Source organism: Heterodontus francisci, chromosome 3 (genome assembly GCF_036365525.1).
Source record: "Heterodontus francisci isolate sHetFra1 chromosome 3, sHetFra1.hap1, whole genome shotgun sequence".
Lineage (NCBI taxonomy): Eukaryota > Metazoa > Chordata > Chondrichthyes > Heterodontiformes > Heterodontidae > Heterodontus > Heterodontus francisci.
The window spans coordinates 93,337,202-93,355,764 of record NC_090373.1 but is presented as its reverse complement, the minus strand read 5'-3'; the positions used below and the strand labels follow the sequence as shown (position 1 = coordinate 93,355,764).

The following is an 18,563-nucleotide window of genomic DNA, read 5'->3' as shown; positions in this document are numbered from 1 at the left end:
ATTTACTGCTCGGTATTGTTTCCAATATTTTCTTCTTGCCCAATATGTACTGTAAAAAGAAGACAGCTTTTACCTTGAATGCCACAGGCAGGGTTTTGTTACACCTCCAGTGGGACGGTAGGACGGAGCAGAGGAAGTTGGGGCTGTCAGTTCGGACCAACTCCGCTGGGTGATCGGCAATGATATCCACCATGGTTCGGTTCTCATGGGGCCGGATCAGAGACCTGCCCAGCGCCGCCGCCGCTGCCGCCCCGGCTGTTCCCACTCCTGGCCCGGGCTCCTGATGAGGGACCATCCCGCTCACATCGCTCATCTTTCCCGATGCTGGTAATGTGGTGGACGGTGGAGTAAAGCGCCGGCTCGTAGTGGGATCTACGGGAATACGCATCACAACACTTTGATTAGGGGCTTACAGTAGCCACAAATAGTCAATCTGTCCAATTAATGCCAGTTATTGTCACTCAATCCAGTCCAGTTTCTTTATTTTTCGCTATGTCTCCTTTTAAATAAAGAACTTTTCTTTTTCAGGAAGGTCGGTTATTCCTCCTGTAACTATTAATATATTCCAAATGTGTGTCTTTGGGGAGAAAATTTCTAATCCAGCTTGTGGTCAAGGCGATCAAGAGGGAAAAAAGCCACAGTTTCCAACTGGTGGTTTCACGGAGGTTGGGATTATAAAGCAAGTTTGTGGTCATGAAAAAAGTGAGCGATGATGAGACATCAAAGAGCACGTGGTGGCTGTAGGAGTCATACACGATTTTAAAATACTCCGTATTCCCTTGTAAGATGAGAGGTCGAGACGATCACGTTGGTATTTTCCAAATCCGATTCTTGTCCCAAATATATACATAAATGTATATTTTGCTCCTTGCGGATGGGGGGGGGGGGGGGGGGGGAATAGTTTTCAGGGAACGACTGTAGATTGCACATTAAAACATTTCCTTGAATGAATGAAAGTTATAAAGCGTCCCCCAGAGAAAGGCTTTGATAAAAAAAGGTCTATTAAAATCATTTACATATCCAATCGTAAAAAAGTGCAAACGCCTACTTGTTATGATCTGAGCCTATCAAAGTCCTCTGATGGTTTCTTCACAGCTTATTTCCTCAAAAAGTGTTAGGAGGCAGACGACTTCCAGTTTCTGTTGTGGTTTTGCTTCGGTCTTAAGTTTTGCTACTGAGTTCACATCGATGATACGTGTTCAAATGTTTGCAAAAACTGTAAATCACTTTCTAAATGCGAGACCCTGCCAGAGTGTAAAGGTGCGCAGCAGGGCTACTGTGGGTTAATTTTATTAAAAATATTTACAAAACTTGAATGGGGGGAGTATGAGAGCACTGCGTTTGGAACGAATCGAATCTCAGTCTGTTAACTGATTGCTGTAAATTAGTGGTAAACCCAACGATAACTTTCAAATGCACAAAAGCTACTTGAATTAGAGTGAGGAAGCAATTATTTAGCCAGTCAGTAATCTGGCACTGGCATCGCTCTTGTTAAACCAACTTCAAACGACATGCTTTTTCAGAAGTATTCATCAAAGGGACATGATATATGGCATATAACGTAATAGCAAAACGTTATATTAGATACTTATTATATTGAGATTCACTAATAAAAATAGGGCATTACGCATCTATCCAGACAGCAACACATTCAATAACGTTTATCTGCAATATTACCCGGTTTAGCTGGACCGAAGAGGACAAACGTAAGATCTTGCAGGTTCATTGCACAATAACGAGCAGCATGATTGACAATTCCCGGTACTGTTAAACCGTCCTGCTTACTGTAAGTTGAATCGTATCTTAGTAAAAATGATACTATAAATCTTTATATTACGAGATAGATTCTCTTTTTTAAAAGAAAAGTCTTTGTTAAGGGGTGAGTGCAGTTTATTTAAATATATAAAGTGACCATTATTCACGTATGTTAATCGAACAGTCTCTAGCATTCAGTCTGTGATGCGGGATATTCTGATCTAAACACAGTGTAAAGAGATAACTGCAATTGGATGGTTGTCAGTCAGTTTATTAAAATTCACCAGTGCCGCCTCACCAACACCCTGAGCGCTGTCTCACACATCTTAATTAACTAACAGCAAACTCCCATTTGTATCAGATTTCCGCGCAGGCGTTCTGAAGATCGCATGCACGCTTTGATTGACGTGGTCATTACCCACTTACCATAAAATAACTCTTGGCAACCACGCGAGAGAGGTGGCCGGAAAACCAATCAGCGTCAGGGATGGGCGGGCAGAGATCGCGCGAGGCGCTGACTTTATTGACATCGGCGCGTGAGCGTGGAGTGCGAGTCACTCGTCTGCGTTATGGCCCAGCATGCTCAGAATTGTAGTGCGCGCCGCCTGTATCGGGAAGCATTCTCCTCTGACGCGCGGACTACAATTCCCAGCATGTACTGCGAATCGCGACTGCGTCCATGTGACCGGGCCGGAAATATGGTTGTGTACGCGTAAGGAGCTGTCAAAACCCGGAGGAGAAACAAAACAAATATACACGCATACATACAATACAGTTCCAACCCTGTCGTACTGGATAGTGTGTGTTTACATGGGGCTTTCTCATTAAAACAAAAGTGAGTAAAACATTCATCGTTAATGGAAGTTTTGTGCCACTGGCCTAAATATTGAATTGTGATATTTTAGCACGTTCCTGGTTCCCTTAACCCAGTTTTTACTTTTTTTGTAGGTAACACGTTACAGGCTTGAGATAAAACGTGAGCCAGACGGGGCGAGCTGTTCGCTACTCAGTGGGTTGAAAACTTTTTCACCGAGTGGTGCGTTAGGTTTCACCATTTAAACCTCACACGTGCGCAGATCCCGCACTGCGTTCCAGGGCGGCCAGTAGTCCCGCACGTGCGCAAAATCCCGCATCGTGTTCCAGGGCGGCCAGTAGTCCCGCACGTGCACAGAACTGCACCGTGTTCCAGGGCGGCCAGTAGTCCCGCACGTGCGCAAAATCCCGCATCGTGTTCCAGGGCGGCCAGTAGTCCCGCACGTGCACAGAACTGCACCGCGTTCCAGGGCGGCAAGGAGTAATTGGTCCTCACACACGAGGCAAAAGGTACCCTCTCTCCATTTAGTTATTTTTTCTGTCTGTTTTAGGGTGTCCTATTCCATGCGCTTCTACGGAAAATAAGGGAAGTAACCTGCATGCAGATTAGTGCTGATGTTCTGATGAAAGGTCACGGACCTGAAACGTTAACTTTGCTTCTCTCTCCGCAGATGCTGCCAGACCTGTTGAGTTTTTCCAGCACTTTTTGTTTTTGTTGCAGATTAGTGCTGCCGATTAAGCAGCGTCTGATCGCCATTCCTTGTAGGGACGTAATTTACAGCTATACAGCTTCTCCAATTTGCGACTCTGTTCGAGACCAATAACGTACGTACCATGTAGAGGAATCATGAAACTTACATCCCCGCGTCTTAACGTTGCAGCGCTGATGTGCTGCTGAAAATCTGCAGTTTTCATCGGCTGGTATTTATTTTCTAAAGACTTTCTTATAGAATCATAAAATGGTTACAATACAAAAGGAGGCCATTCGGCCTGTTGTGTCTGTTCAGGCTCTTTGGAAGAGCAGCTTCCCAAGTCCCATTCCCCCACCTTTTCCATGCAGTCCTGCAAATCATTTTGCTTCAGATTCTCCAATTCTCTTTTGATTCAGGCAGAGTGTTCCAGATCTTAATTATGAGTTGTGCATTTAAAAAAAAGTATTCCCTTATGTCGCCTTTGGTTCCTTTGCCATTCAGCTTAAATTAGTGTGCTCTGATTCTTGACCTTTTCACCAATGGGAATAGTTTCTCCCTATCTACTCTGTCCAGTCCCCTCTATCAACACCTCTATCAAATCTTCTCCAAGGATAACAGCACCATCTTGCCCAATTTATCCACATAACTGAAGTTCCTCATTCTTGGAACCATTCTCGTGTATCTTTTCTGCACCCTTTCTAATGCCTTCACATCCTTCCTAAAACGTAGTGCACAAATTTGGACACAATGCTCCAGTTGAGGCCAAACCAGTGTTTTATAAAGGTTCTTCATAATATCCTTTTGTATTCTGTGCCCCTATTTATAAAACCCAGGACCCAGAATGCTTTATTAACTGCTTTCTCAATCTGCCCTGCCACCTTCAATGATTTGTGCACATATACCCCCAGGCCCCTCTGCTCCTGCACCCCCTTTAGAATGGTACCCTTTATTTTACATTGCCTCTCTATGTTCTTCCTAACAAAATTTATTGCTTCACACTTCTCCATTAAATTTCATTTGCCACTTATGTGCCCATTCCACCAGCCTGTTTCCTCTTCAAGTTTATCACTATCCTCCTAACAGTAGTTAGGAAGTTCACAGTACTTCCAAACTTTGTGTTATCTTCAAGTTTTGAAATTGTGCCCTGTACACACAAGTCTACGTCATTAATATAGATCAAGAAAAGTAGGAGTCCTAACACTGACCCCTGGGAAACCACACTATGTTTTTCAGACTGGGGGGAGATACAATCATTCACCACTACTGTCTGTTTCCTGTCATTCAGCCAACTTTGTGTCGACCCTGCCACTGCCCCTTTTATTCCATGGTTCTAACTTTGCTGATATGTGGCACTTTATTACATGACTTTTGGAAGTCCATGTACACCACATCAACTGCCTGACCCTCATTGACCCACTCTGTTACCTCAGCACTATTTGCTGCAGGAGGGCTGAGCATCGAGCATCCAAGTGTGTTCATGGATGTTGTCCCTGGTGCTCTGCTTGTATTTGAATGGAATGGTATCAGTTTGCTGATGCTACAACTGATATGCAGGGGGTTTAAGGAGAACATCGGCAGTGAAATAGGCAGACAAATAACAGATGAAATTTAACACAAAGAAGTGTGGAGTTATTCATTTTGGCAGGAAGTATGAGGAGAGGCAATATACACAAAGGGGTCCAATTTTAAAGGGGGTACAGGAACAAAGAGACCTGGGTGTGTACCTACACAAGTATTTTAGATGGTAGGATAGTGGAGGAAGCTGTTCAAAAGGCATACAGGATCCTGGGCTTTATAAATAGAGACATAGAGTTCAAAAACAAGGAAGTTATGAATCTTTATAAAACACAGGTTTGGCCTCAATTGGAGTATTGTGCCCACTTCTAGGCCCCACACTTTAGGGAGGATGTCAAGCCCTTAGGGTGCAGATGCAATTTAGTAGGATGGTACAAGGGATGAAATACTTCAGTTATGTGGCGAGATGAGATAAACTGGGGATGTTCTTACAGCAGAGAAGGTTAAGGGAACATTTGATAGAGATGTTCAAAATCTTGGAGGGTTTTGATAAGAGTAAATAAGGAGAAACTGCAGTGGCAGAAGGGTCAGCAACCAGAGGATACAGATTTAAGACAATTGGCAAAAGAACTGGAGGTGACATGAGGGGAAAATGCAGCGAGTTATGAGCTGGAATGCAATACCTGAAAGGATGGTGGAAGAAGCTTCTAGAGTAACGTGTAAAAGGGATTTGGATAAATACTTGTGGGGATAAAATGGGGAAGGAGCAGATGAGTGGGACTGACTGGATAGCTCTGCCAAAAGATGACATAGACACAATGGGCTGAATCGCCTCCTTCTGTGCTGTATTATTCTGTGAATATTAGTTGAAACTGGCATTACAACACTGGGTTCCTACTTGAAAAACCAGCACACTAGATTTATGGATTTGGAAGAGGAAGATCATACCTGACCAAACTTCACAATATTTTCGTAAATAACATCCTAGTTGGACTATGCAAACCTTTATGACAGTGTAGTTAGATTTCCAAAAGACATTGGACAAAGTCCTTTGTGAAAGGCTATTAATCAAACTGGATTAAAAAAAACTGGTTGAAGAACAGAAAACAATGCATACTGATTAGATGAGCTAGGTTTTTCGGGGAGGAGGGTGCAACTGCTGCCCCAGGGCTCAGGGTTAGGCTGATTACTGTTTCTCATTTACATAGATAGCATAGAAACATATAAGATCCTGAGGGGTCTTGACAGGATGGATGTGGAAAGGGGTTTCCCCTTGTGGGAGAATCTAGAACTAGGGGTCACTGTTTAAAAATAAGGGATTGCCCATTTAAGACAGAGATGAGGAGAAATTCTTTCTCTGAGGGTCGTGAGTTTTTGGAATTCTCTTCCTCAAAAGGCAGTGGAAGCAGAGTCTTTGAATATTTTTAAGGCAGAGGTAGATAGATTCTTGATAAGCAAAGAGGTGGAAGGTTATCGGGGGTAGGTGGAAATGTGGAGTAATCAGTTCAGCCATGAACTAATTGAATGGCGGAGCAGGCTTGAAGGGCTGAGTGGCCTACTCCTGCTCCTAATTTGTATGTTGGTATGCTCTGATTTATTAACTGAATTGTCGGCAATCCCTCATGTTGGGCATGATTCTTCTGTGGATGGCTGGGTAGAAGTGAGATGTCAGTATTGGCTGTGGATTTGCAGATGGCTTATGAACCACCCTAGCTTGCAGGCTCTTCCATCCACAGTGAGGATATTGATTGTCGGCTGGTATGGGTGGTAGCGAATTATTGGCTTGAGCCCTCTCTTTCTGTCTCTCTCGGTGCTCTTGTTGATTGGAAGGTCTTGACACCATTTTTGACGATGGATCGCCATTTTGGTCACGATTGGGCATCTGCTTCCCATGTGTTGATAATATGAGGTGAGGTGAGAATGACTGCTCTTGACATCAGGCAGCATTTGACCAAGTGTGGCATCAAGGAGCCCTAGCAAAACTGGACTCAATGGGAATCGGGGAAAACTCTCCTCTGCTTGAAGTTGTTCCTAGCGCAAAGGAAGACGGTTGTGGTTGTTGGAGGTCAGTCATCTCAGCTCCAGGACATTGCTGCAGGAGTTTCTCAGGTTAGTGTCTGAGGCCCGACCATCTTCAGCTGCTTCATCAATGACCTTCCTTCAATCATAACATCAGAATTGGGGATGTTCAGCACCATTCGCGACTCCTCAGATACTGAAGCAGTCTGTGTAGAAATGCAGCAAGACCTGAACAATATCCAGGCTTGGGCTGATAAGTGGCAAGTAACATTTGTGCCACACAAGTGCCAAGCAATGACCATCTCCAACAAAAGAGAATCTAACCATCTCCCCTTGACATTCAATAGCATTACAATTACTGAAACTGAACTGAACCAGCCACATAAATACCATGACTACAACAGCAGGTCAGAGGCTTGGAATCCCGCGGCGAGTAACTCATCTCCCGACTCCCCAAGCCTGTCCACCATCTACAAGGCACAAGTCAGGAGTGTGATGGAATACTCCCCACTTGCCTGGATGGGTGCAGCTCCGACAACACTCAAGAAGCTCGACACTATCCAGGACAAAGCAGCCCGCTTGATTGGCACCCCATCCACAAACATTCAATCCCTTCACCACCAGTGCACAGTGGCGGCAGCATGTACAAGATGTACTGCAGCAACACACTAAGGCTCCTTAGACAGTATCTTTCCAAACCTGTGACCTCTACTACCTTGAAGGACAAGGGCAGCAAATGTATGGGAACACCCCCACCTGCAAGTTCCCCTTCAAGCCCCACACCATTCCGACTTGGAACAATATCGCCGTTCCTTCACTGTCACTGGGTCAAAATCCTGGAACTCCCTTCCTAACAACACTGTGGGTGTACCCACCCCACATGGACTGCTGTGGTTCAAGAAGGCAGCTCACCACCACATTCTCGAGGGCAATTAGGGATGGACAATAAATGCTGTCCTAGCCAGCGATGCCTGCATCCCATGAATGAATAACAAAAAGAGTAGACCTTCATGCAGGCCTTAAGATTGTTTTTGAAATGTTTCCTTTGCCCCCCCCCCCCCCCCCGCCTGTGTGAATGGCCTCACCAGCATAACTCTTGAGTACAGCAACTTTTTGGGCAGCGTTGAGTCGGACATTCTGCTGACATGTCCCCCCCCACCCCCCACCTCAGCTGATGTGAGATTATCATGGCTTCTGTACTTGGTATGTCTGTGTCTTGGAGGACATTCATGTTCTTTTGTCCTCCCTCTTGATTTCCAAGATCCTTCTAAGACCTGTTGATGGTATTCTAGGGCTTTGATATGGTGTCTATACACTGTCCAAGCTTCAACACTGTAGGGAAGCGTGAGGAGAACCACTGCCCTATAGACTTTCTGTTTAGTGTCTGGTCTGATGTCGTGATTCTCAAAATCTTCAGTATGTAATTTACCGTGGGCTGAACTAGCACATTGGATTCCATGGTGTACCTCTTCATCAGTGTCAGCTTTTTGGGATAGATAGTTTCCAAGATATGGGAACTATATATAATGTATGTAGTTACTATATAAGGTAGCCATAATAGCATTGCTCTCAACTGTTGGATAAGTCTTAGCTAGGTTACTTCTTAATTGCTTCTTGCCAATTGCAGATAGAATTAGAATTAGAACATTACAGCGCAGTACAGGCCCTTCGGCCCTCGATGTTGCGCCGACCTGTGAAACCATCTGACGTACACTATTCCATTTTCATCCATATGTCTATCCAATGACCACTTAAATGCCCTTAAAGTTGGCGAATCTACTACTGCTGCAGGTAGGGCGTTCCACGCCCTTACTACTCTCTGAGTAAAGAAACTACCTCTCACATCTGTCCTATATCTATCACCCCTCAACTTGAAGCTATGTCCCCTCGTGTTTGCCATCACCATCCGAGGAAAAAGACGCTCACTATCCACCCTATCTAACCCTCTGATTATCTTATATGTCTCTATTAAGTCACCTCTCCTCCTCCTTCTCTCCAACGAAAACAACCTCAAGTCCCTCAGCCTTTCCTCGTAAGACCTTCCCTCCATACCAGGCAACATCCTAGTAAATCTCCTCTGCACCCTTTCCATAGCTTCCACATCCTTCCTATAATGCGGTGACCAGAACTGCACGCAATACTCCAGGTGCGGTCTCACCAGAGTTTTGTACAGCTGCAGCATGACCTCGTGGCTCCGAAACTCAACCCCCCTACTAATAAAAGCTAACACACCATATGCCTTCTTAACAGCCCTATTAACCTGGTTAGCAACCTTCAGGGATTTATGCACCTGGACACCAAGATCTCTCTGTTCATCTACACTACCAAGAATCTTCCCATTAGCCCAGTACTCTGCATTCCTGTTACTCCTTCCAAAGTGAATCACCTCACACTTTTCCGCATTAAACTCCATTTGCCATCTCTCAGCCCAGCTCTGCAGCCTATCTATGTCCCTCTGTACCCTACAACATCCTTCGGCACTATCCACAACTCCACCGACCTTAGTGTCATCTGCAAATTTACTAACCCACCCTTCTACACCCTCTTCCAGGTCATTTATAAAAATGACAAACAGCAGTGGCCCCAAAACAGATCCTTGCGGTACACCACTAGTAACTAAACTCCAGGATGAACATTTGCCATCAACCACCACCCTTTCAGCTAGCCAATTTCTGATCCAAAGCTCTAAATCACCTTCAACCCCGTACTTCCGTATTTTCTGCAATAGCCTACCGTGGGGAACCTTATCAAACGCCTTACTGAAATTCATATACACCACATCCACTGCTTTACCCTCATCCACCTGTTTGGTCACCTTCTCGAAAAACTCAATAAGGTTTGTGAGGCACGACCTACCCGTCACAAAACCGTGCTGACTATCTCTAATGAACTTATTCTTTTCAAGATGATTATAAATCCTGTCTCTTATAACCTTTTCCAACATTTTACCCACAACCGAAGTAAGGCTCACAGGTCTATAATTACCAGGGCTGTCTCTACTCCCCTTCTTGAACAAGGGGACAACATTTGCTATCCTCCAGTCTTCCGGCACTATTCCTGTCGACAATGACGACATAAAGATCAAGGACAAAGGCTCTGCAATCTCCTCCCTAGCTTCCCAGAGAATCCTAGGGTAAATCCCATCTGGCCCAGGGGACTTATCTATTTTCACACTTTCCAAAATTGCTAACACCTCCTCCTTGTGAACCTCAATCCCATCTAGCCTAGTAGCCTGAATCTCAGTATTCTCAACAACAGTTTCTTTCTCTACTGTAAATACTGACGCAAAATATTCATTTAACACTTCCCCTATCTCCTCTGATTCCACACACAACTTCCCACTACTATCCTTGATTGGCCCTAATCTAACTCTAGTCATTCTTTTATTCCTGATATACCTATAGAAAGCCTTAGGGTTTTCCCTGATCCGATCCACCAATGACTTCTCGTGTCCTCTCCTTGCTCTTCTTAGCTCTCCCTTTAGATCCTTCCTGGCTAGCTTGTAGCTCTCAAGCGCCCTAACTGAGCCTTCACGTCTCATCCTAACATAAGCTTCCTTCTTCCTCTTGACAAGCGCTTCAACTTCTTTAGTAAACCACGGCTCCCTCGCACGACAACTTCCTCCCTGCCTCACAGGTACATACTTATCAAGGACACACAGTAGCTGCTCCTTGAATAAGCTCCACATTTCGATTGTTCCCATCCCCTGCAGTTTCCTCCCCCATCCTACGCATCCTAAATCTTGCCTAATCGCATCATAATTTCCTTTCCCCCAGTTATAATTCTTGCCCTGCGGTATATACCTGTCCCTGCCCATCGCTAAGGTAAACCTAACCGAATTGTGATCACTATCACCAAAGTGCTCACCTACATCTAAATCTAACACCTGGCCGGGTTCATTTCCCAGTACCAAATCCAATGTGGCATCGCCCCTGGTTGGCCTGTCTACATACTGTGTCAGAAAACCCTCCTGCACACACTGGACAAAAACTGACCCATCTAAAGTACTCGAACTATAGTATTTCCAGTCGATATTTGGAAAGTTGAAGTCCCCCATAACAACTACCCTGTTACTCTCGCCCCTGTCGAGAATCATCTTCGCTATCCTTTCCTCTACATCTCTGGAACTATTCGGAGGTCTATAAAAGACTACCAACAGGGTAACCTCACCTCTCCTGTTTCTAACCTCGGCCCATACTACCTCAGTAGACGAGTCCTCAAATGTCCTTTCTGTCGCTGTAATACTCTCCTTGATTAACAATGCCACACCCCCGCCTCTTTTACCATCTTCTCTGTTCTTACTGAAACATCTAAATCCCGGAATCTGCAACATCCATTCCTGCCCCTGCTCTCCCCATGTCTCCGAAATGGCCACTACATCGAGATCCCAGGTACCAACCCATGCTGCAAGCTCACCCACCTTATTCCGGATGCTCCTGGCGTTGAAATAGACACACTTTAAACCAGGTTCTTGCTTGCCAGTGCCCTGTTGTGGCCTTGTAACCATATCCCTGACCTCACTACTCTCAACATCCTGTACACTGGCACTACAATTTAGGTTCCCATTCCCCTGCTGAATTAGTTTAAACCCCCCCGAAGAGCACTAGCAAACCTCCGCCCCAGGATATTGGTACCCCTCTGGTTCAGGTGAAGACCATCCTGTTTGTAGAGGTCCCACCTACCCCAGAAAGAGCCCCAATTATCCAGGAAACCAAAACCCTCCCTCCTGCACCATCCCTGCAGCCACGTGTTCAACTCCTCTCTCTCCCTATTCCTCGCTTCGCTATCACGTGGCACGGGCAACAACCCAGAGATAACAACTCTGTTTGTTCTCCCTCTAAGCTTCCACCCTAGCTCCCTGAATTTCTGTCTTAAATCCCCATCTCTCTTCCTACCTATGTCGTTGGTGCCTATGTGGACCACGACTTGGGGCTGCTCCCCCTCCCCATTAAGGATCCCAAAAACACAATCCGAGACATCACGAACCCTGGCACCTGGGAGGCAACATACCAACCGTGAGTCTCTCTCGTTCCCACAGAACCTCCTATCTGTTCCCCTAACTATGGAGTCCCCAATGACTAATGTTCTGCTCCTCTTCCCCCTTCCCTTCTGAGCAACAGGGACAGACTCTGTGCCAGATACCTGTACCCCATTGCTTACCCCTGGTAAGTCGTCCCCCGCAACAGTATCCAAAACGGTATACCTGTTGTTGAGGGAAACGGCCACAGGGGATCCCTGCACTGCCTGCTGGTTCCCTCTCCTTCCCCTGACGGTAACCCATCTACCTACTTCTTTTACCTGAGGTGTGACTACCTCCCCATAACTCCTCTCAATAACCTCCTCCGCCTCCCGAATGATCCGAAGTTCATCCAGCTCCAGCTCCAGTTCCCTAACGCGGTTCTCGAGGAGCTGGAGTTGGGTGCACTTCCCACAGATGCAGTCAGCAGGGACACTCTTGGCGACCCTTACCTCCCACATTCTGCAGGAGGAACATACAACTGCCTTAACCTCCATTCCCACTATTCCAAATTCCCAACAAATCTACTGAAAAACCAAAAACAAAAAGTCAAAACTTGTTAGGTTAGCAATCCAACGGACAGAACTTCCTAAATAAAAAGCTTACCTTATCAACACACCAGAGTCCTTTTTTTTGGTTAGAGGAGGAGGGTGGGTGGGAGACACTACACGTGTAGTGTCTCGGGTACAGCCACCACACAAATATATACTTTTTCCTTACCCAGCAGTCCCCTGGTCCTCCGAAAACAAAAGGGAATTCACTTTTAAACTTACACTGAAATTGACTTCACAGCTGCAAGTCCGCTCCCGCACCTCCGTTACTATCAAAGCTGCAGTCTATAGTTCTAGTGTGGCTTCCGACCCACCAGAGGAACAACCGACGTGATCTTCACAGCATGCCAACTTCAGGAAAAGTGCAGAGAGCAGAATATCCCTTTGTGCGTGGCTTTCTTTGATCTCACAAAAGCCTTCGACTTGGTGAATTGAACTGGCCTTTGAAAGGTGCTACAGCAATATGGATGCTCAGTTAAGTTCACAAACATCATCTGCCTCCTACGCAACAATATGAAAAAACAGTACGATGCAATGGCTCCTTTCTTGTCAAAACAGGAGCCAAATAGAGGTGTGCCATTGCACCAACAGTATTTTCAATCTTGCTTACAGCAACGCTGCAACTTAGTATTGACAGGCTCCTCCCAGGTGCGGTAATAACTTATCGCACTGACGGTAAACTCTTCAACCTCAACCGGCTGAAGGCCAAAACCAAGACAACAACCACATTTTTAATAGAACTACAGTGTGCTGGCGACACACAAGTTAGTACTCACTCTGAAAATGAACTACAACAGATAGTTGCCATATTCACCTAAGCTCATGAGAGCATGGGACTTGCTCTGAACACAAGGAATACCAAAGTCCTCTACCAACTCACTTCTAATACAATGCCTTCATTTGAGATTCATGGTGAAGTGTTGGAAAATGCCCCTCAAATCCCATATTAACTGAATGCAAAGTGATTGTATTTCCTCATATCAAATTAGGAGGTGCAATGGAATCAGAGGAAGCGTTTCATAATTTAGTGAGTTGGCAAAATACATACGTAGACAGCTGAAATTTAATGTAGATAAGAGCATGGTGTTGCATATAGCATGGAAAAATAGGCAACACATGTACTCCTTGAATGGGTCGTGAAATAGCTAACTATGAAGTGGAAAGAAACCTGGGAGTTTTTGTTGCCTTGTTGCTAAACATGTTCAACCAATGCTAAGAAGCAATTAATAAAGCGACTAGAATGTTGAACACTGCCAGAACTGTAGAATATAAGCCAGAGGAAGTCACAATCAAATGATAGGGTTCTGTTCGGGTGGCACCTCCAATGCCGCTTGCAGTTTGGTTGCTGAAACAGAAGGGAGACATTTAAATGGTGGAAGCACTGCAAAGAGGCTGATGGCCTCTGATGTTAGGGGTTTGAGATAAGAGGAAAGATTAGGAGAGCCTTGGGCTTCTCAGCCTGGAAAAGACAGCTCATCTTTTAAATAGTATGGAAAAGTAATGTGTAGAATATTATTTTAGGTTAATTGTGGAATTAGGACAAGAGGACATAGGATCAAACTAGCAAATAAAAAGGTAACTTGCTATTGGGAAGAAGTTCTTCACGCAGACAGTGATCGATACTTGGAATGGATTTCCAGATATACTGATTGAGTGAAAATCCTGGATACAGTGCATTAGGTACTGCAATGGGAGAACTGTAAGTGCTTCTGGATGATGTCAAATGTTCTTCCTCATCCATAATTATCTTGTGATTGTCTCTCAAAAACAAAAAAAGCGAAGTTAAGAATGCTAAGGTGTGTGAAAGAAGACTTGCAGTGGGAAGTAAGGGTTTTTAAAAGTAAATAAGAATTATGTTAACATAGGATGGGGATGAAGGGGTCGATCCTGTACTTCAGAGTAAGGGATTGACATAGATGGTTAATCAGTAATTTGTTTCAGTTTTTACAAAGGAAGCTAAGCATTGGACTGTTCAAACACCTGAAGAGAATGTGGATGAGCCGCTAGATAAATTTCAAAAGAAAACTTTATTAAAAAAGTTAAAGGGGCTAAAAGTAGATGTTATATATCCAAGAACATTAGAAAGAGTAAAGCTCCCTCGATACAGTCCCATCAGGCAGTCTAGGCCTGGTAGAAGATGGGTTAGGTATGGAGCATAGCTTCCACTACTCAGTCCCAACAATATGCACTAATCCCAACCTCTCACTGCACAACTGAGATTTACATTACCTGCAGAATCCAATCTTGTGACCTCTGAGTAGAAAAGAGTACAAGAAGAAAGTGCGGGGGAATGGGGTGAGAGTGGTAGTTGTAGTTAAAGAGCTTGTACTGGCACAAGTGTGATTAATTGAATGGCCACCATCTCTGTTGACAACTCTTAAGTTACCTAACAATATCAGCTCTTTTAAAGCAAAATCCTCTGCATCTATTTATCTATATAATTTTTTTGCCTTTGCAATAAGCCGCACACTTCCTATAGTTGACAGTTCATTCAGCTACTTGCAGGTTTCAGTTGGTTCTCAATAGGAGTTTTGCCATTATTTACTCTCTTATCTGTATTCCACCAGTCTGAGTACAGGTGTGGATTTGTCTGAGCACCTCCCTACAGGAGTGTGACTGAGAATTAAGTGGGGAGAGATAAGCGAATTGAACTAGCAATCCTCCACTTTATTACCCTACCCTAATGAGTTTTTTTCCCAATAACTTGTACTTGCATATCTCATACTACCAATAATGAACAATAAATGAGAAACATGTTAGAGATTTTTTTTTCCTCAACCAGAGTTTACCTTGAGCTACCATTGACCTTTGACCACCATTTAAAATTTAGGCAGGCAAAATAGCCTGTAGCTCATGTGCTTTGTCCACCTGCAGTCTCTTCCCCAAATGTTTTTTCACTTTTATGTTACTTGTTCTGTTCTCATTATATAGAAACTGTTGTTCATTTTGCTTTAATTGTAGTTTTATATTCACCCCATTGTAAGAAGATCTGGCAATTGCATGTCTGTCTGCTAGGAGTTAGCCAAGCTAATTGTCATCTTCAGGCCATAATCAGAATTGTACAGAAATCATTTTCCAGCTGTTGCAGGCTAATTTTTGTGTAGTTTTTAAAATTGTTCATTGCTTACATTTCGAAAAATTGAAAAGTCATTGCATCTTGTATAACTACCTTAATTAAAAATGTTCAAAGTAACCGATAAATGTTTTACCCAAATCAATTATTGAGATTCATATTAGTCTGTTAAAGACAAGTACATATTGCAGAGGACTAAATGTTAGGAGTAAAACTGACCTGCTGGATCAGTGAGCACCTTCCAGTTAAACATGCACGAAGCTTTTTGTGTCGGCTTTTTTGAGAAGAGACTCTGGATGTTTGTGTCTAAAAGGGGTGAAAATTATATTGTGATTTGAAGGTCTGTTTTACCATTTTGAAAGTATATAGCAGTTACATAATGTAATTTTTTTGTGTAATGTAGCAATTTGATGCACCCTAGATAAGGTTCCTAAATCAAATTCTTTATTTCAAATTGTTTTATGTTGGAAACAGCTGAGTGTAAACCGTCCTTCCCATTGTCACACTTTCAGTCACTAAACTTCAGTTGACATACTGGTGATTTTTATTAACATGATCCTGTTGTCTTAACTGTCCTGCAGCATTAATATCCAACCCTGGCAAACAATTACAGAGCAATTAAATTCTCTGTTACTTCAAAGCATATGAACTTGCTTTTCATCACTTAAAATCTTGAGGTATTAGATAAAGTCATATTAAATATTCTAGAGGAGAATACAGATAAAGGTTATATCTTTTTAATTAACGTGCACTGCACTGCATTTTTCAGAAACTGTCATCTGTAGCATGAAAATGTTTTTAAAAATGCATTAGTATATACTGCTGCATATTGCATTTTATAACAATTCTGGGTACTGCCTGTGTGGAGTTTGCAAGTTCTCCCTGTGTCTGCGTGGGTTTTCTCCGGGTGCTCCGGTTTCCTCCCACAAGCCAAAAGACTTGCAGGTTGGTAGGTAAATTGGCCATTATAAATTGTCACTAGTATAGGCAGGTGGTAGGGAAATATAGGGACAGATGGGGATGTTTGGTAGGAATATGGGATTAGTGTAGGATTAGTATAAATGGGTGGTTGATGGTCGGCACAGACTCGGTGGGCCGAAAGGCCTGTTTCAGTGCTGTATCTCTAATCTAATCTAATCTAATAACCTTTCAAACTTATTTTCTTATCCGATGACCATTCTCCTTCCTGGTCTGTTGCAATTCCCTTTCAGTTCAGTTGTTCTGTTAATCTTACTATCAAATCTAAAGTGCACTATTCAGAAATGTTTTAATACGTTTCTCCAAGAAACTGATGGTGTGCAACAAAATTCAATTTTTTGTTTGTAGTCTAAAGTGGATTAAAACTTTCAAATGACATAAACTATGTATCCTGTGCTGTCCCTATACTGAACATTTATAGCAAAAAGGTTCACATCATCTGTGATATTTAATCTTTCAGATGAATGGCTTGTAAATGGAATTCATTAACCATGTAAATATAAAGTCCAAATTATGCAAGATTGCTCAGGGTTAGAAATTGAAAAGTATTGGAGCATTTTAACTGTTTGAGAACTGGTAACATCTAGGACAAGTTCTATCAAATGTGCTGTTTGCTGACTTAATACTCATTTATTAATGGATTCACTGGTTTAATGAGTAATGAATGGGTGGCACTGGAAAATCAGAATCAGATATGTGAGAATATGGTTGCATCTGACTTGTGTGAAAAATGTCCTAACTTGGAGAGAATTAGAAGTATGGCCAGTGCTTTATTGTTGAAGCTAAAGGATTTTAGTGAGACTGTATCGGTTCTGAGCCTGGACGGGTGAATGCAGAACTGTCTAAGTTTCATTGCACAGCACATCTTGAGTGTGATTGATGGTTTGAGAAGTGTAACTGATACGTAATAAACTTAAGTGTAGCTTTGAGAAAGTTGCTGTGCTGAAACCCTCAACTCTTTAAAAGGTACCTGGACATGCACCAGAAGTGCTGTAACCTGCGAGGCTATGGACCAGGTGCTGGAAGGTGGGATTAGATTGGGCAGCTAGTTTTTTGGCTGGCACGAACACGATGGGCTGAATGGCCTCCTTCTGTGCTGTAATTTTTCTTTGGTTCTTACTTCTCCTTAGTGGTTTAGAAGCAGATATTTGTTCTGGAATTAGTTGAGAACATAAAGACGGTGAATGCATGGTTGTAGTTCTTGACATGAGCAAAGTGCTGGGAAACGGAACTTTTTCTTAACCATAATCTGCTGTAAATGTACCATTTACTGTAACTGCAGACATATTCTATAATTTTTGTCTTTCTAGCAACAGAAATGTAAGTAAAGTTATTTTCACACACAAGACATGTTGTCAAACCTTTGAAAGCTATAGCTGAAGTTGTGTTTCTTGGGTATCCTGTACAGATTTAATTTGGTGACCGTTCTGACGACTGCCTGAGAAGCTAATGGAGAAGAGGGGTTTTCTGTATGATCTAATTCCATTAACAGCAAAATGTGGTTAAACAATCAATAATTAAGTAAATCTAATTAGTTTCGGATTAATGAACACAAGCTTTGGGTGATCCACCTCCCAATGTTTGGTGTTTCTATCCTGTAGTTATTGGTACTGCTTTTATTACCCATTATTCAGCTCTTCAGTACTGATGTGCATTCTTTTCTTTTCAAGGGAAGTTTGCCATTCCATGGAAAACATTTTCTTTGCATGGATTCAGTGTGTTTGCGAAAGTTGGGAACAAGGACTATATCACACAGTCTAAGAGTTAGGATGTGGGTTTAAAGAGAACCTTCTGTGATTTGTGTTTGGTGTCTCCTGGGATCAATGGCATGAAAAAATATTCCTTCAGAAATTATTTTGCAAAGTAATAAAAACTATTTCGTATTTTACAAAAAGAGGAGCATTTTTTAAAGTGTACTGTTTGTTCTCCGTTACCTTTTTTTTCTCCCTGTAACCTTAACCTCTCCTCCTCTCCTGGAACTCGTACCTTGTCTTAATGCAGTTTCCACAAACATACAATAATTATTGCTCAATTATTTTTCTTCCTTGTCCTTAAAAGAAAGAACTTGATATAGAGGTCGCTTGCCTTTCCAGCAGAGACAGAGGCTGACTGAGACTCTCCTTGTCTGAATGGAGAGCTAAACTCCTCTG

The 18,563-nt window shown here is 43.1% G+C and overlaps 2 protein-coding genes across 15 annotated transcripts in view; one reads left to right on the top strand and one right to left on the bottom strand.

Moving 5' to 3' along the window:
• Positions 1–18,563, bottom strand: part of LOC137358450 (runt-related transcription factor 2-like) — a 232,455-nt gene that overhangs the window by 119,235 nt on the left and 94,657 nt on the right. For 3 of the 6 annotated variants that reach the window (XM_068024423.1, XM_068024424.1, XM_068024417.1), the window contains exons 3-4: positions 15,655–15,741; positions 74–372 (exon numbers count right to left, since the gene is read on the bottom strand). In XM_068024423.1, coding sequence (XP_067880524.1) covers positions 74–372; positions 15,655–15,741 — 386 coding nt within the window. Of the gene's footprint in view, positions 1–73; positions 876–15,654; positions 15,742–18,563 lie in introns of those variants that run through there. The other 3 variants (XM_068024425.1, XM_068024422.1, XM_068024426.1) reach the window with 2 other exon arrangements.
• The window catches only part of supt3h (SPT3 homolog, SAGA and STAGA complex component), a 662,265-nt gene continuing 646,121 nt past the window's right edge, over positions 2,420–18,563 (top strand). For 3 of the 9 annotated variants that reach the window (XM_068024500.1, XM_068024453.1, XM_068024427.1), the window contains exon 1: positions 2,420–2,590. The gene's annotated coding sequence lies outside the window, so the exon portion shown is untranslated. The other 6 variants (XM_068024444.1, XM_068024471.1, XM_068024462.1 and 3 more) reach the window with 6 other exon arrangements.